Source organism: Nomascus leucogenys, chromosome 15 (genome assembly GCF_006542625.1).
Source record: "Nomascus leucogenys isolate Asia chromosome 15, Asia_NLE_v1, whole genome shotgun sequence".
NCBI lineage: Eukaryota > Metazoa > Chordata > Mammalia > Primates > Hylobatidae > Nomascus > Nomascus leucogenys.
In genome coordinates this window covers 86,993,516-87,008,955 of record NC_044395.1, presented here as the reverse complement: position 1 = coordinate 87,008,955, position 15,440 = coordinate 86,993,516, and the positions used below count along the sequence as shown (strand labels likewise).

At 35.5% G+C, this 15,440-nt stretch overlaps 1 protein-coding gene across 1 annotated transcript in view; it reads right to left on the bottom strand.

Annotated features, from left to right (window-relative positions):
- ANO3 (anoctamin 3) overlaps positions 1–15,440 on the bottom strand; it is a 320,853-nt gene that overhangs the window by 30,376 nt on the left and 275,037 nt on the right. Inside the window, exon 18 of the mRNA XM_030829525.1 lies at positions 9,230–9,266. Coding sequence (XP_030685385.1) covers positions 9,230–9,266 — 37 coding nt within the window. The remainder of the gene's footprint in view (positions 1–9,229; positions 9,267–15,440) is intronic.

Genomic DNA, 15,440 nt, shown 5'->3' with positions numbered 1-15,440 from the left:
ACAAGATGATTTCTAAAAACCCTGTCAACTCTAACATCTTATGGTTTTATAATGCTTAAAAGAAAAAAAATAAGGACTGCCTGTACTGCAGCCTTAGCTCCTATCTAGTACTCAAATGAGTGATAGAAAATAGATATGTCTCATCTAACATATATTTCAACGTAATTGAAGAATTCAATAAAGATGGAAAATAGATAGGATCTCATTTAAGGAAAACATATGCCAACATATGCATTAGCCCAATCACATGGAAGGAGGAAGGAATAGGTCCTGGGGAACTCCAAGTCCAAAGGTGGTAGTTGCCAAAAGTAGGAAGGGTCCATGGGCCACTCAGAAGGTGACTGGCAAGTGTGCCTCAGTAAGAACAGTCAGTAAGAACCTGTCCCCACAGGTTTTAACATGTCATGCTTTCACCGTTGTTTCTCTCTAGTTTATAAATTTAGTTCATTAACACAAAACTTATTTAGAAAAGAGGATGTAGATTTTTAGGTAATTTTTATTGTGTAGATTAGTTTTGGTTCTTCATTTCTAATTTTATTTCAGCTTGTCCACAAATGTGTCCTGCCTGATTTCTGCTTTGAGGCAAAAAGTTGTGATGTCATTTGTGGCTAAATTGTGTGGATAAGTTTTGTCAATGCATCAAGTGCCTGAAAATAATATTTGTGTTCCTGTTGGGCATATGGTTTGTGTGTGTGTGTGTGTGTGTGTGTGTGTGTGTACATATATAGAGACAGACATATATTTTATATATATAACATATATTTATATATTATATATAACATATATTTATATATATTTATATATAACATATATTTATATATAATATATAGTTATATTTATTTATATATAAATATACATTTATATATTTATATATATAAATATATATAATATATAGTTATATATGTATTATATATTATAATATATATATTTTATATTTTATATATAAAATAATATATTAAATATATTATAATATATTAAATATATTATATTTAATATATATATTTTATATTTATATATATATTATATATTTATATATATAAATATATATAAATGTTATATATAAAACATATTTTTATGTTTATATATAAAACATATGTTTTTTATATATATATATATTTTTTTTTCTTGAGATGGAGTCTCACTCTGTTGCCCAGGCTGGACTACAATGGCACAATCTTGGCTCACTACAACCTCTGCCTCCAAGGTTCAAGTGATTCTTCTGCCTCAGCCTCCTGAGTAGCTGGGATTACAGGCACGTGCCACCACGCCTGGCTAATTTTTGTATTTTTTGGTAGAGACGGGGTTTCAACATGTTGGCCAGGCTGGTCTCGAACTCCTGACTGCAGGTGATCTGCCCACCTCAGCCTCCCAAAGTGCTAGGATTACAAGAGTGAGCCACCACATCCGGTCTGGTTTGTACATATTTTTAAAGAAGGTTGTCAGGTTGTCAGATATGATAGTCAAACACTGTGTATCTTTTTTTTGTTTTTTTTCCTTGAGATGGAGTCTCACTCTGTCGCCCAGGCTGGATTGTAGCATGGCAATCTTGGCTCACTGCAACCTCCGCCTCCCGGGTTCGAGTGATTCTCCTGCTTCAGCCTCCCGAGTAGCTGGGATTACAGGCGCCTGACACCATGCTTGGCTACTTTTTTTTGGTGGGGAGGTATTTTTAGTAGGGACGGGGTTTCACCATATTGGCCAGGCTGGTTTTGAACTCCTGACCTCAAGTGATCCGCCTGCCTCGGCCTCCCAAAGTGCTGAGATCACAGGTGTGAACCACCACGCTCGGCCTAAATACTGTATATATTTACTTATGTCTTGACTATGGATTTTTCAGTTCTTTTCTATCATTTTTTTGCTATCTATATTTTCAAGCTTGTTAAAGATGCATAGAGATCATGATTATTATACTGACATGTTAGTTCATTATAGTATTTTTTTTCTATTTCCTAAAGTGTTCAGTCATTTTTTTCAGCTTTTTAAATTTAGTTGTGTTTCTTTTCATTATCATCTAGCTGGATTTTATTTTTTGAAGTTCAATCTGTGTCCCAGTTTTCAAATGGCAATTATTCTCATAGATAATTGAAAGATAGATGGATGGATAGGTAGGTCTGGAGATAAATACAAACACACTTTTTAAAATTTGTTTAATGATTTCTTTCATCTTTTCTTCTCTATTTGTTATATTGATCATGATTCTCACTATTTTATTTATTTTTAATGTATAAATATTGCCTTATATAGAAGTAAATATTTTAGCTTTTCCTTCAAAGAAGCTACAAGAACAATAAACAGAAATAAAATAAAATGAAAGAACAAAAATAAACAATAAAATGTTTTAAAATCTTCAATAAAATAGATAGAATGATTCTTGAACATGTAATATTGACTAACATTTATGAAGTCTAGTTATGAAAAAAGACAGAAGACTCCACCACCCCAAATAAAAGATGTATAAACACTGTACTGAAGAGATTAACATTACTAAACATCCTATCAATAATTTTCAGTTGACAAGTTAAAACATTTACATATAATAAACAATTACCTACACAAATAGGACTTTTCAAAAAATGGCTCAAAAATAAGTAGGTACTCTTCAAAAAACTAATTACCAGTGCATTAACTAAAAAAAAATAAAAAAGTAAATATCTATCTCAGAATGACATAATGCCTGAATAGTCACATGGGTTGATTCTATGAAACCCTAATTAAATAACCAATTTGCCTTTTGTATGTTTCAGAAAATATAAAATAATTAAAGTAATTCAACTTGCTTGGTGAGATTAACGTAATATTGACTTAATACAGCAGAGCATAACAAGGCCAATGCAAGGACACTATAACCCACTTTCATTTATAAATTTACCACAGAATTCCTCACTCAACAATGTAATAAAAGAAAAGAAAACTATATCTCGACTAAGTCTAGTGGCATAAGGCCAAATGCCTTCAAAGCCCAAAAACTTAACCATGAGGGGCAGAGAGTTTTGGTTTAATATGATAAGGAGTGGTTAGGCCTGTAACAAACCAGAAAGTATGTCATTATCGAAATGCCTTATAAACTGCTTTTTATAAAACTGTGTGATAATAAAAGCTACATGTACACAAGAAAAGTGTTTGGATAGTTTGGATGTCCTAAAACAGGATTTAGTAATAGACTTCATCCTTCCAAAATAAGACTTTCTCTGAAAGTTCATGTTTTCCTGATTAATGTCAAGTGACAATAATTAAGGAATCTATGTGGCCAACTAAAGTGACCCTTCTATGAGAAGCCAAACTGAAGATGTGAAGTGCTCCAAATTGTCCTGTGAGAAATGCCAGTGAAGACAAATAATACTTTAAAACATTGTCAATAAAATTAAAGTTTTAAACTCTGTTTTTTACAATTCTTAATTATATAAGGAGAACCACATACCTCTAAATGTTATATTCAACACATTTATTTGTGGGCCATTCTTGATATACTTATTAATTTTTCAACCACTCTTCTGACAAGTGTTTACTGGGCTGCTATTTCATACTGGAACAGACTTGATACTATCTACACTATGATGATGGAGACTGAACATATCTTCTTGTTATTTGTGAGATTTGCATAATTTCTGACATTAAAACCCTTCAAGGACAGCGCAAGTAAAAATCTACCAACTATTTTTACTTAAAATCCCATTGGAAATTCCTAAATAAAATATAGCAGATTTAGGCCTGGTGCAGTGGCTCATGCCTGTTGTACCAGCACTTTGGGAGGCCAAGGCAGGCAGATCACCTGAGGTTGGCAGTTCGAGACCAGCCTGACCAACATGGAGAAACCCCCGTCTCTACTAAAAATACAAAATTAGCCAGGCGTGGTGGTGCAAGCCTGTAATCCCAGCTACTCGGGAGGCTGAGGCAAGAGAATTGCTTGAATCTGAGAGGTTGCGGTGAGTTGAGATTGCACCATTGCCTTCCAGCCTGGGCAACAAGAGTGAAACTCTGTCTCAAAAGAAAAAAAAAATAGCAGGTTTAATTCAACAGTTTATTAAAGGAATAATGCATCTTGATAGTCTAATGGTCCATCTCCCTATCACATTGTCTAAAATATTAGGTCCTCCATACATATTTCTTTTATGGATGAATGCATGCCAAACTTTGTACCTAAGGATTGAAAGAATCAGAAGTAAGTACATTCAATTCTTGGCCGTAAGAATTTTTTAGTCTTGTAAAGAAAGTAAATAGATAGATAGATAGATAGGCAGATAGATAAGAATAATGTAATAGATGCAGTAATGAAAGGAATCACCAACAGCTAAAGGAACATTGTAGAGTGAAGGATTGAGAAGTCAACAAAGGTTTCACAGAGGCGAGCTCTGATATCAGAAAAGATTACTATGATTTTACTGGGAGAAATCATTCTAAATGGTAGTAAGGTTATATACCCAGTTGGAGACATGTTGAGTGCTGTTCAGTTGCTTTACCTATTCTGATGAAGATTACAATGTTCCCAGCAGAATGGCATTTTGCTAGAAGTGGAGGATTGTTACACTGGTAGCAGTTAAACTGGTGTCCACAGTGAACTACTCCTCCAAGTATACATACCCTAGCGTAGTTGCCTCCAACCTTGACTCTGACTTGCCTTCACCAAGAGGAGATTGGATATGCAAGTAAAATGCAAGCAGAAGCTAGATAAGCACTTGTGTATAGGGGCTTGTCTTCCTGGAAGCCAGTTGACATGTAAGACATCCTATTATGCTGCTATAAGCAAGCTAGTCAGGTAGAGGCACATAGAGGAGAAGAAGGCTGAAGACACCAGCTATTCCAATAATTCCTTATGAGGAAACAGACGTGACTGAAGAGGCCCTCTTACACACCAGCTCCAGCAGATGGCACATGGAGCAGAAAAATCACATAGCAGGGGCTAATTTAAATTGCGGGATCATTAAAAATAATAAGTTGTTGTCCTGAGCTACTAAGTTTGGAATAAATGGCTATGTGGCAAGAGACAACTGAAACAATGGAAGTTACTGCAATGATGACAACTTTGAGGTTTAACCTAGGGTCTACGCTGCCAGGAAGAAAACTTTTATTTTTCAACACCATGCCATTCACAAATATAGCACGTTGTGGATCATTTTGAATTAGCTTTTAACTGAGAGGAGGAATCAAATCCTCAACACTAAGGATATAGGCGCTGTTTCTAGGATAATGTATTTCTGGCCAAAATATCTCTTACTTTTTCCCTAATGAAGCTAGTTATGGATGAAAAGCTAGTTATGAGATGCAGTCACCCAGTATGGTAATTAGTCCTTGCTTTTTACTGTTAATTTCTCTGTTCCTTGGAATTAATAGTGTGTATGGTAGGAAGTTACTATGTGTTATGGTTGTAAAACTGTGAGGTAGTTTTGACCTCTGTTTGACAAAGTCAAAACTCTTTTCATTAGTTGGCTTAATTGTTCCTTATAATCCCAATGTATCTTTAACATAGTGCATTATTAAGAACAATTAGCAGCCATCCTGATCTAATTCTCAACATTGAGAAACCAAAGTTCAAAAAAATCACTTTGAAGTAAATGCTTTTAATTTTTCCCATGTTAAAAAACAAATGTAATAGAGTTTAAGCTTTATATTTTTTGCTTTGTGGTTTTTGAAAATATTTGGAAAAAATAAATCAAGAAACAGAAAGTTTTAAAAAATTCTTTAAGTAGCACATGACCTCTTCTGAGAAGTAAAACTCAATTTTTCACTTGTATTTTGAAGCACAAATTAGCACACCCAAAAATTAAACAGAATATAATGTCAGGCACACACACACACACACACACACACATACAATTCTATTATTTTAATCAAACTGTCAATATTTTTATTATTTAAACTAATATAGTCCATTAGTTAACTGATGAATCAACAGACATAAATCATCACTGGGTTATAGAGGAAAAAATCAAATATCAAGTGAAAACTTTGACATTTCTTGATACTTAGCACAAATAACTGTTCTATTTCCTAATATTAATTATGATTTTCCCAAGTCATTCTCCTTAGACTTGCTTCAATCCTGGGTATAGGGTACTTTAAAAGCAAATGAATGTAAGGAACAGAGCTAGTGCTTCGTTACCCAACTGAAGAAAATGCAGCTCAGAGGGTTTAAAGAACAATTAACTGGATCATTGCTATTTACTGAACACTTGTCATGTGTCAGGCAGCCAACCTACAACAATGGTGAAATAGGAACGATTATTATTGTCATTTTACCAGTGAGGAAACGAAGGCCCAGAAAGTAAAGAAGAAGGAGAAGCAGAGGGAGGAGAAAGAGGAGGAAGAGAAGAAGGAGGGGAGATGAAGAAGAGAGAACAGGGAGAGGAAAAAGCTGCTGATAGTTATACAGTCATGATGGGGCAATCCAAATGTTCATTGCTATATCCAACTCCAAAGCCTGCTGTCTTCCCCTTTCAAAACATTGTTTCTCCAATGTTAGCTCCAGAGCACAGACACTATCTCCTTGTGTGTGTATATATATATATATAATATACACACACACATATATATACACACTTGTGTATATATATATACCCACACATATATATATTATATATATACACATATATAATATATATATATATAAAATTTGAGAAACCAAGAGAATAAAATAATTGATTATTACTGTGCAACTACTGATAATGTTGTAAGTTATGGTGCAAAGATTTCAACTCATGCATTCTCACTCTAGAACCGATATTCTTAACAATTACATTATATTGCCTACTTAAGAGACTGCATCTGTGAAGCTGGAATTGGATGACATAGAAAAAGGACATTCAGAGAACAGGAAATAACTCTAGAAAATGTAAAGCACGAGCCAATATAAAACATTCAGGAGAATACTTGGAAGATAAGGTTGAGGTCATCTTGAAGAAATCCCAACAAAAATCATAGAAAATGAAGAAAAAAAAATTAACTATTGAATATGATAAGAAACATCTGAATATAAAGAGTTTCAGAAAGATTTCTAAAAGGAGCAAATTATTGAACAAAGAATGTACAAAAATCTCCTGGAAGTGAAGTTTCTGAGTTTTCAGATTATGGCAGCAGTGGAGGTTTGCCACTAGGATTTCCCTTCAGTAAGAACTTGCTGTTCAGCTGCAAGGAGTACAGTCAGCTGACAGCCTCCAGCTGTTTCCTCCCTCATCCTATGCCTCAGCTTTCATGCCAAGGTCTTGCTCTTCCCAGGCAACAACCAACCAGTGACTCAGAATGACAGGGGTACTAGGTCTTGGCCAGTTATACTCAATTATACCCAATGTTGGAATCCTCTAAATCTTTATTTGAAATATTTATTCTAGAGCTCTCCATTGGATTGGTTAAAACCATCAGATCTGCATTGTTGTCTGAGGCTCTCCTTATCCAGTCCTGCTCCTTTCCTCAGGGTTTTCCCCTAAGAAATCTCTTGCATTACAAACTCCATCTCAGTGTCTGCTTCCCACAGGACACAATGGATATAAATATTGATGGGAGGCACTAAGTATCCAGCATAACAAATGATAAAAGGTTTTCACCAAAGTACATCATTGTGAAATCTCAAAATGAAAAAAGATTCAAAATTATCCTAGAGTATAAACAAATAAAAAAAATCAAAACAGGTCCTGTGCAAAGGACTGCAAATCAGAATGGTAGCAGAGCTCTCAGTAACAATGCTGGAATTCAGAAGAAAATGAAGTTCCTTCAAAATTCAAAGGGGCATATTTCTAACATAGAGTTTCATACCCAGGAACATGAATATCAAGTTTGAGGCTAGAATAGAGACATTTTCAGATATACAAAGTTTTAAGAAACTTACTTACAAGTAGCAAAATAAGGAACTGAGCCAAGAAGGAATAAGACATAGGATTTAGTAAGTAGTATCCAAATTATAGAAAAATATAAAAGGAATTCCCAGAGTGCTTATGAAAGTAAGTCTAGATGCAGCTGGCTACAAGCGTAGAAAATAACCCATCTGGTTTGGAGGAGACAGCTTGAGAGGGCAACTCAAAGAAGAAAATCAAGTTTGTGTAATACTTGATGTGTTTGAATATATTGAGAGAAAATTTAGAGTCTTGGCAAAACCTTTGGGATAAATTAAGAAAAGTATGTAAAAAACTAAGCAAAAAAGGGGCCATTATTAGCTTAAAAAATACAGAAGTGGTATAAAAAGCATACACAATTATAGAATATACCATGCTGTAGGTATGAAAATAGTTTAGAGACATAATGATGTGAAGACTAACGATTAATTTGGCTAAAAATGCTGATATATCCACCTTGGAAGGAGGAGAAATAACTGTGTTTATCAGATAATGAAAGATGGAGTGTGGGGGGACAGGGCACTGCAGGGAACATTAAGAGCTAAGTCTTAATAATTCATACTTTTATAAAGGGAAGGCAATAGCTATCAAAAGATAAAATCCAATAATGGCAATGGAACAATATTACATGGAAACATGGTGGGAAATAACAAAATAAACAGATAAAAATGCTAAAAAGTAGCCGGATGTGGTGGCTCATGCCTGTAATCCCAGCATCTTGGGAGGCCGAGGCGGGCTGATCACGAGGTCAGGAGATTGAGACCATCCTGGCTAACACGGTGAAACCCGTCTCTACTAAAAATACAAAAAATTAGCCGGACGTGGTGGCAGGCGCCTGCAGTCCCAGCTATCAGGAGGCTGAGGCCGGAGAATGGCGTGAACCTGGGAGGTGGAGATTGCAGTGAGCCGAGATCGCGTCACCACCGCACTCCAGTCTGGGTGACTGAGCAAGGCTCCATCTCAAAAAAAAAAAAAAAAAAAAAAAAAAGTTAAAAACTAGTTACTTTGGTATAGAAAATAGGAATGGGTGATGTGGTAAAGGACTGGTTTTCATTGTAAATCTCTTAATACTGTTTTGGCTTTTAAAAAGTGTACATGTAGTATAACAATTTGATAAAAAATAAATATTGAGGAAAAACCCAAAGAACTGAAAAGTTGGAGAAGCAAGCACTCCTAAGTAGGAAGAACTAGGAGTGCTGATTTCTAGTAAAAATATTTTGTAACTAGATGCATTGTCTCTCTATTGTTATTCAATATGGACCAACTTCCTTTACTACCCCTCTCCTTTTATTGGTAAATACTTAAATAATTGCCCTTATTAAAATGCTACATTACATAAAGTAACTACAGACTGACATGCCCATATGTTATTTTCTGACTAAGGAGTGAAGTAAGAAAAATGGACTTACCTAAATTGGTGAGGAGGTAAGCAATTTTTTCATAAGCCTGTAATAAAAGAGAATACATAGTGAACATTATTCTTCTCTTTTGGAAAAGGCTGGTATTTACACTATTTGAAGAAACATCTATAATGTACGTTATACAGTGGTTACATTTTACATTAAATAGAAACATTTATTGAAACTTAGTATGTAAGGCTTTATATATACATACATGAATGAAATTGATATATATGTGAATGTAAATGTGTGTGCACTTGCACATATGTGTGTAGATACACTTGTAATCTATAATAACGAGTCTTTTCTTCTAGCTATCTTCATTTTCATTTTGTAAATCAAGAAATGAGAAAAAGTCCCTAAAAGTCATTCAGCTAATCAATGGCTGAGCTGAGATTTGAGCTCAAAATTAGAGTTTTTTGGCCGGGCGCGGTGGCTCACGCCTGTAATCCCAGCACTTTGGGAGGCCTAGGCGGGCGGATCACGAAGTCAGAAGATGGAGACCATGCTGGCTAACATGGTGAAACCCCGTCTCTACTAAAAATACAAAAAATTAGCCGGGCGTGTTGGCGGCCGCCTGTAGTCCCAGCTACTTGGGAGACTGAGGCAGGAGAATGGCATGAACCCAGGAGGCAGAGCTTGCAGTGAGCGGAGATCATGCCACCACACTCCAGCCTGGGCGAGAGTGAGACTGTGTCTCAAAAATAAAAAAGAAATAAAAATAAAAAAAATAAAAAAATAAAAATTAAAAATTAAAAAATTTATAGTTTTTTTACTACACTGGAAGGCGAAGTGAAAGTTTGAATTCTGTCCTACTGATAAAGAAATTTCTAAACTACGACAAAAAACCGTATACATTTGTATTTGTAAAAAACAAAATTGTTTTTGTAGTTATTTAAAACAGATGCGTAAATCAAATCTGTTGAATCTGTAAGTCACAACTGATTTTTCTGATAATACTTTTCCTCTTCTGCCATCTTTTCCCTTCTCCTATATACTCTGACCAATATTTACATAGACTCAAGGAAAGGGCATACATTTCACAATATTCCAAGTAAATATAGTTGGGAAAGTATTCGCTATAGACAGAAGTACTTGTGGGTATATGTATGTGCATGTGAATAGCATATCATAACCACATAATTCAATAAAAAATTGTTTAGATTATCATTTCCAATAACCTTGCCTGTTGGCACGAAAAATTAAAAGGCATACGTCTGGACATATTAAAAGTTGTTCACCTTCTCTGACAGTTCTTTCAGTAAAATGATTGTGATTACTCATCTTAGCTGTGATTCAAATCTGCCCCTTCCTAAGAGTTAAAGTGTTATCTGGAGACAGAAAGATTACACTGAGTACAATACTCTCATTCTCCTCCTAGTGCAGGTTTTTTGTCTTTGTTTTTGTTTTAGCTATACACAAACTATAATTTTCAAATTTTAGGATAAGATTACTGTGAATTCATGAACACCAAGTGATTCCTACTATAACAAGGACTTTTTCATGTCCTATTTATTAAGTGAGATAATCATAGCAGGGTCTCCCAGGAGTATAATATGATAGATTCAATCGCCCAAAAAAATAGTACCTGAGCACCCACTATGCCTCTAGCATTGAGTTGAGTCCCTTTGTGGGGGCTGAAAGTTAGTTCTAGTTAAATAATTGCCATTTGGCTTGTGCCAAACAGTGCTTTACATATTTTATTATTCCTTAACAATAACTTTGTTAAGTAGGTATAATGATCCCCATTTTACAGAAGAAGAAACTAAGTCGTAGAATGTCAGGCACCTTAGTAGTGAGACAACACTACTGAGCAAGTAGCAAAGTCAGGACTGACTATCATGGCTGTCTAGCACCACCTACATCGTGCCTTGTCACATAAACCATTTCATTTTTAACTATTTATTTATTTTCGAGACAAGGTCTCACTCTAAAGCCCAGGCTGGAGTGCAATGGCATTATCACGGCTCACTGCATCCTCAACTTCCTGGGCTCAGGCGATCCTCCCACCTCGGCTTCCCAAGTAGCTGTAACCACAGGTACACACCACCATGATGCCTGGCTCATTTTCTTTCTTTTTTTCTTTTTTTTCCCAGAGATGGCTTTTGGGCATGTTGCCCAGGCTGGTCTCCAATTCCTCATCTGCCCCGGCCTCCCAAAGTGCTAGGATTCAGACATGAGCCACCGCGCCCAGTCCTATTCAAATTTTTGTCTTAGTATCTAGCACATAGAGCCACTCTGCAAACTTAGGATGGAAATATCTGCAACTGATGCACTAGGGGGGTTACAATAACACTAAGAAGAAAGTTATAAATCACGAAAGATGCCATAATGCTGTTGGAAGACTTTCTAGGGTATTTGCAAACCTGCATCATCCAAGGCCCAAATGCTATGGCTGACTGGCAACATCACTGATGAGCTACAAAATCAGTTCAAGCGGAGTGAATTGTTAAATCTCAAACTACAGACTATAAAAATAAATAATGATTTAAATATATCCAACTGTATGGTGTCTGGCACCAATCACTTTGGCAGTATATGCAAGCTGTGAGTGTGTGCATGTGTATGTGATTGTGTAAAGTGGAATGAGTACGTGCTTGTTGGGGAAGAGGATAAAGGGCTTCAGGGATAATATTCCGGGCCCTACCTGATACACACACATACCCACACATGACAACATGTTGGAGAACCTATACTTGAAAAAATCAGCCACTTATGCATTTAGTAAGCTGAAATTCTCTTATTCATACACATTAATTAGGTTACTATATTCATGATAAATTTCTAGTGCATCAGTCAGTGTTTTAGAAACCAAACAAACCTGAATCAAAAAGACATAATCTCTACTTTCATGGAACTCAAATTTCAGTGGGTAGAGATAAATGGCAGATAAATATGTAATTGGTCAGGAGGTGAAAAGTGCTCTGAGGGAAAATACAGCAGGCAGAGTGGATAGAGAGTTTTGGTAGACACAGAGTACTATTTTATAGAATATTCAGAAAAGCCTCTTCAAGAGGGTAGCATCTGAGCAGAGAAGTGCATGCAGTGAGGGAGGGTGCCAAGCAGAAATCTCAGCTAAGTACCTTGGAGACACAGAAATGGGAATGCCAATGCTCTGAGACTGGCATGGACTTGATGTATTTCATGAAGGGCAGAGAAGTTAGAGAGAAAGGAGTGGCAGCAATAAGACAGTGAAGTAGTAAGAGATGAGTCATTGAGAGCTCACAGGGAAACACTTTCTCAGTGCACAGTAGGCCACGGTAAGAATTTTAGAATTCATTCTCAGCTAAGACTTCATCATGTTCCTAGTAATGCCTTGTTTGGGGTGTTATGCAAAAACCAGTTTTGGAGAAAAAGAACAGCAAAGGCAGGAAAAGGACATAGTTATTGTGAGGGGGTATATTAGGCAGTTCTACATGGGTTTTAGAACCTTTTCTCTTTTAGTCATAGCCCCATAATTCAGCCTTCACTGTGAAAATAAACTCCAAGCTTTTGCAGAATTGAAAAGAGCCTGCCCTTTTCCAGTAATCTACTTGTCTGAATTTCTAGAAACTATGGACATAGACATGAACAAACTAGACAAATACATTTATTAAAAAGCCAATCCTCTTATGAGATGAGTCGTTTGACATTACCTCTTTTCTTGGTTAAGATGCATGGTCCAACCCTTTGATCCACCCTATTCCATAATAGCCTATTTGCATTGTAATTGGTAACCAGTGGTAACCAGGTATTAGGAAAGTTAGGTGTATTTTGAGGCCTTCAGTGATCAGGCCCATGAAAGAAGTATAGGGATGTATGCTCTGGACTCTAGAGATAAGAATGGATCAACAAGGGAGAAAAGTCCAGAACCTACATGGAGAACTTAAATTAGCCAAATGTAGATAGGATTTTTTCTTTTTTTGTTATAGAGTGCTCTGTGCATGGTACATGGATTTTAAAATGAGAGGAGCAAAACCAAAAGGAGTTCATTCTTTCATTTAAAAATTTTTAATAGTTTAATTTTAATAAAATTTAATTTAATATTTATAAAATTTGATTTTAATAGCATTTTCATTTTTGATTAAAAGAATTTCACCATGCTGAAATGATTTAATTAGCTTAATTCCAGATTTTTCAAACTCTAACAGTACTTCTGTTCTGATGTTTCTATATATTTCTTAAAAGTTACCCTTTAATCATGAGGCCAGGCAGCTGTCATGCTGCTGTAACATGACAAAATTAGTTAAAGTTGGATTGTCAAGCAACAAGAATATACATTTTGGGAATAATTTTGCATATTTAATTTTCATTAAAATATTTTTAGGAACATTTCCTGATATAATAGTACCATGCTACTTTTGGCACCTTCAAGTAGCATATCATTTTCTGAGGGTAGCAAAATAAAGAAGAAAAATGGTAGGCTTAGGAAAGAGCAATTCTCGGTTTCAAAATCTTTGTAGTTGTTTAGCTATATGCCTGATAAAGGGATGTTAAAAATAATATGTTGATGTTTTAATTATTGTTAAATTATTTGTAATTTAATTTTGGAAGATGTGATTTCTGATCTTGATTGTGCATCAAAATTACCTTAGCTCTCTTAAATTAATGATTTTCTAATGCTATTTGAGGGGCTGGCTGGATAAGAATTACTAGAGAGTATTTTTGAATGATTTGTTTTAAATACAGATTTCTTAGCCCAACAAAGGAGATTCTGAACAGGACTTAAGAATCTGTAGTTTTTTGGCCGGGTGCAGTGGCTCATGGCTGTAATCCCAACACTTTGGGAGGCCAATGCAGGTGGATCTCTTGAGGTCAGGAGTTCGAGACTGGCCTGGCCAACATAGTGAAACCCTGTCTCTACTGAAAATACAAAAACTAGCCGGGTGTGGTGATGTGCCCCCAACTACTTGGGAGGCTAAGGCACGAGAATCGCTTGAATATGAGAGGCAGAAGTTGCTGTGAGCTGAGATCCTGCCACTGCACTCCAGCCTGGGTGACACAGTGAGACTCCATTTCAAAAAATACAAAAATTAAAAAAAAAAAAAAAGAATCCTTAGTTTTTCAAAAGTGTTCCAGGTGATCTGATGCATAGTAAAAAATAGAAAATACTATTTTAAATTACTTTCATGACCTGTAAGGACTTGTAACCAAATTTTGATTGTATTAGCCCATATTTTTCTCCCGAGTTAAATATTTATTTAGGAATGACATAATCCACCTATTTTGAATCTTTGGTTATAAGTGTAAATTAAAATAAGTGCTGCAAACTTGAAATACATTAAAATACAATTCCAATAACCAAAAATAATTTTGAGCACATACAGTAAGCAAGATGCTAAGATATTTGGTGAATAAAATATTTCAAATTTATTTAAAGACTTGGACATACAAAAATGAGGAAGCTACAGCCCCTGTTCATAAGGAGCTTACACTCTGATAATGGGAAAAATGACATATCCTAAGCACTGTAACAGAAGAATATTCACAAATTGGATTGCTTAATTCTTCAGAAGAATCTGATTAGAGGAATAATTGACATGCCCAAACACCCTGTGAGAAGAATAAACACAAAATTCAATTCTACATACGATACTGAAAAAAATGCTTTATGGAAGAAGTGATCCTTAACTGTAATTTTCAAAGATAAGGAGATATTTGCCAAGGAGACAAATTAGGAATGGCATTCCAGACACAGAAAGCACTGTGGAGAAAAAGACAGGGGTATAAAACAGCAAAGTTCCCTGGGGGACAAGCAAAAGTGGTTCTGTAGGTTGGAGTGCAGGGTGATTTGGAAAGAGAGGTAGCAAGAGACAATTTTAGCCAAGAAGAGAATGGAAAAGTGGTTTTAAACAATGGAGGGCTTCCCAGGCCAGGCTAATGAATTTAGAATTTATACCCAATAAATACAATAGAAACCCATTAAACAGCCTCAAGCACATGATAATCACATTTACTATTTAAAAAGATCCTTCCAATAATCCTGTGAAAGGCATAATGGAAGAGTTTAGATTAGAGACAGGAAAACTAACCAGTTGGAAGCCTGCTGCAATGGTCCAAGCTAAAAATGACAACTAGTTGAACTAAGGGAGGAGAAGCAAGGATGGTGAGCAAAAATTGCATGAGAAAAATGTTACAGAAGCAAAATTCACAACAGTTAGTCACTGATACTGTGAAGGAGATAAAAGAAATAAGTAAGGACTACTTTAAGGTTTCTGGCTATGTACAGAAACAGAACTAT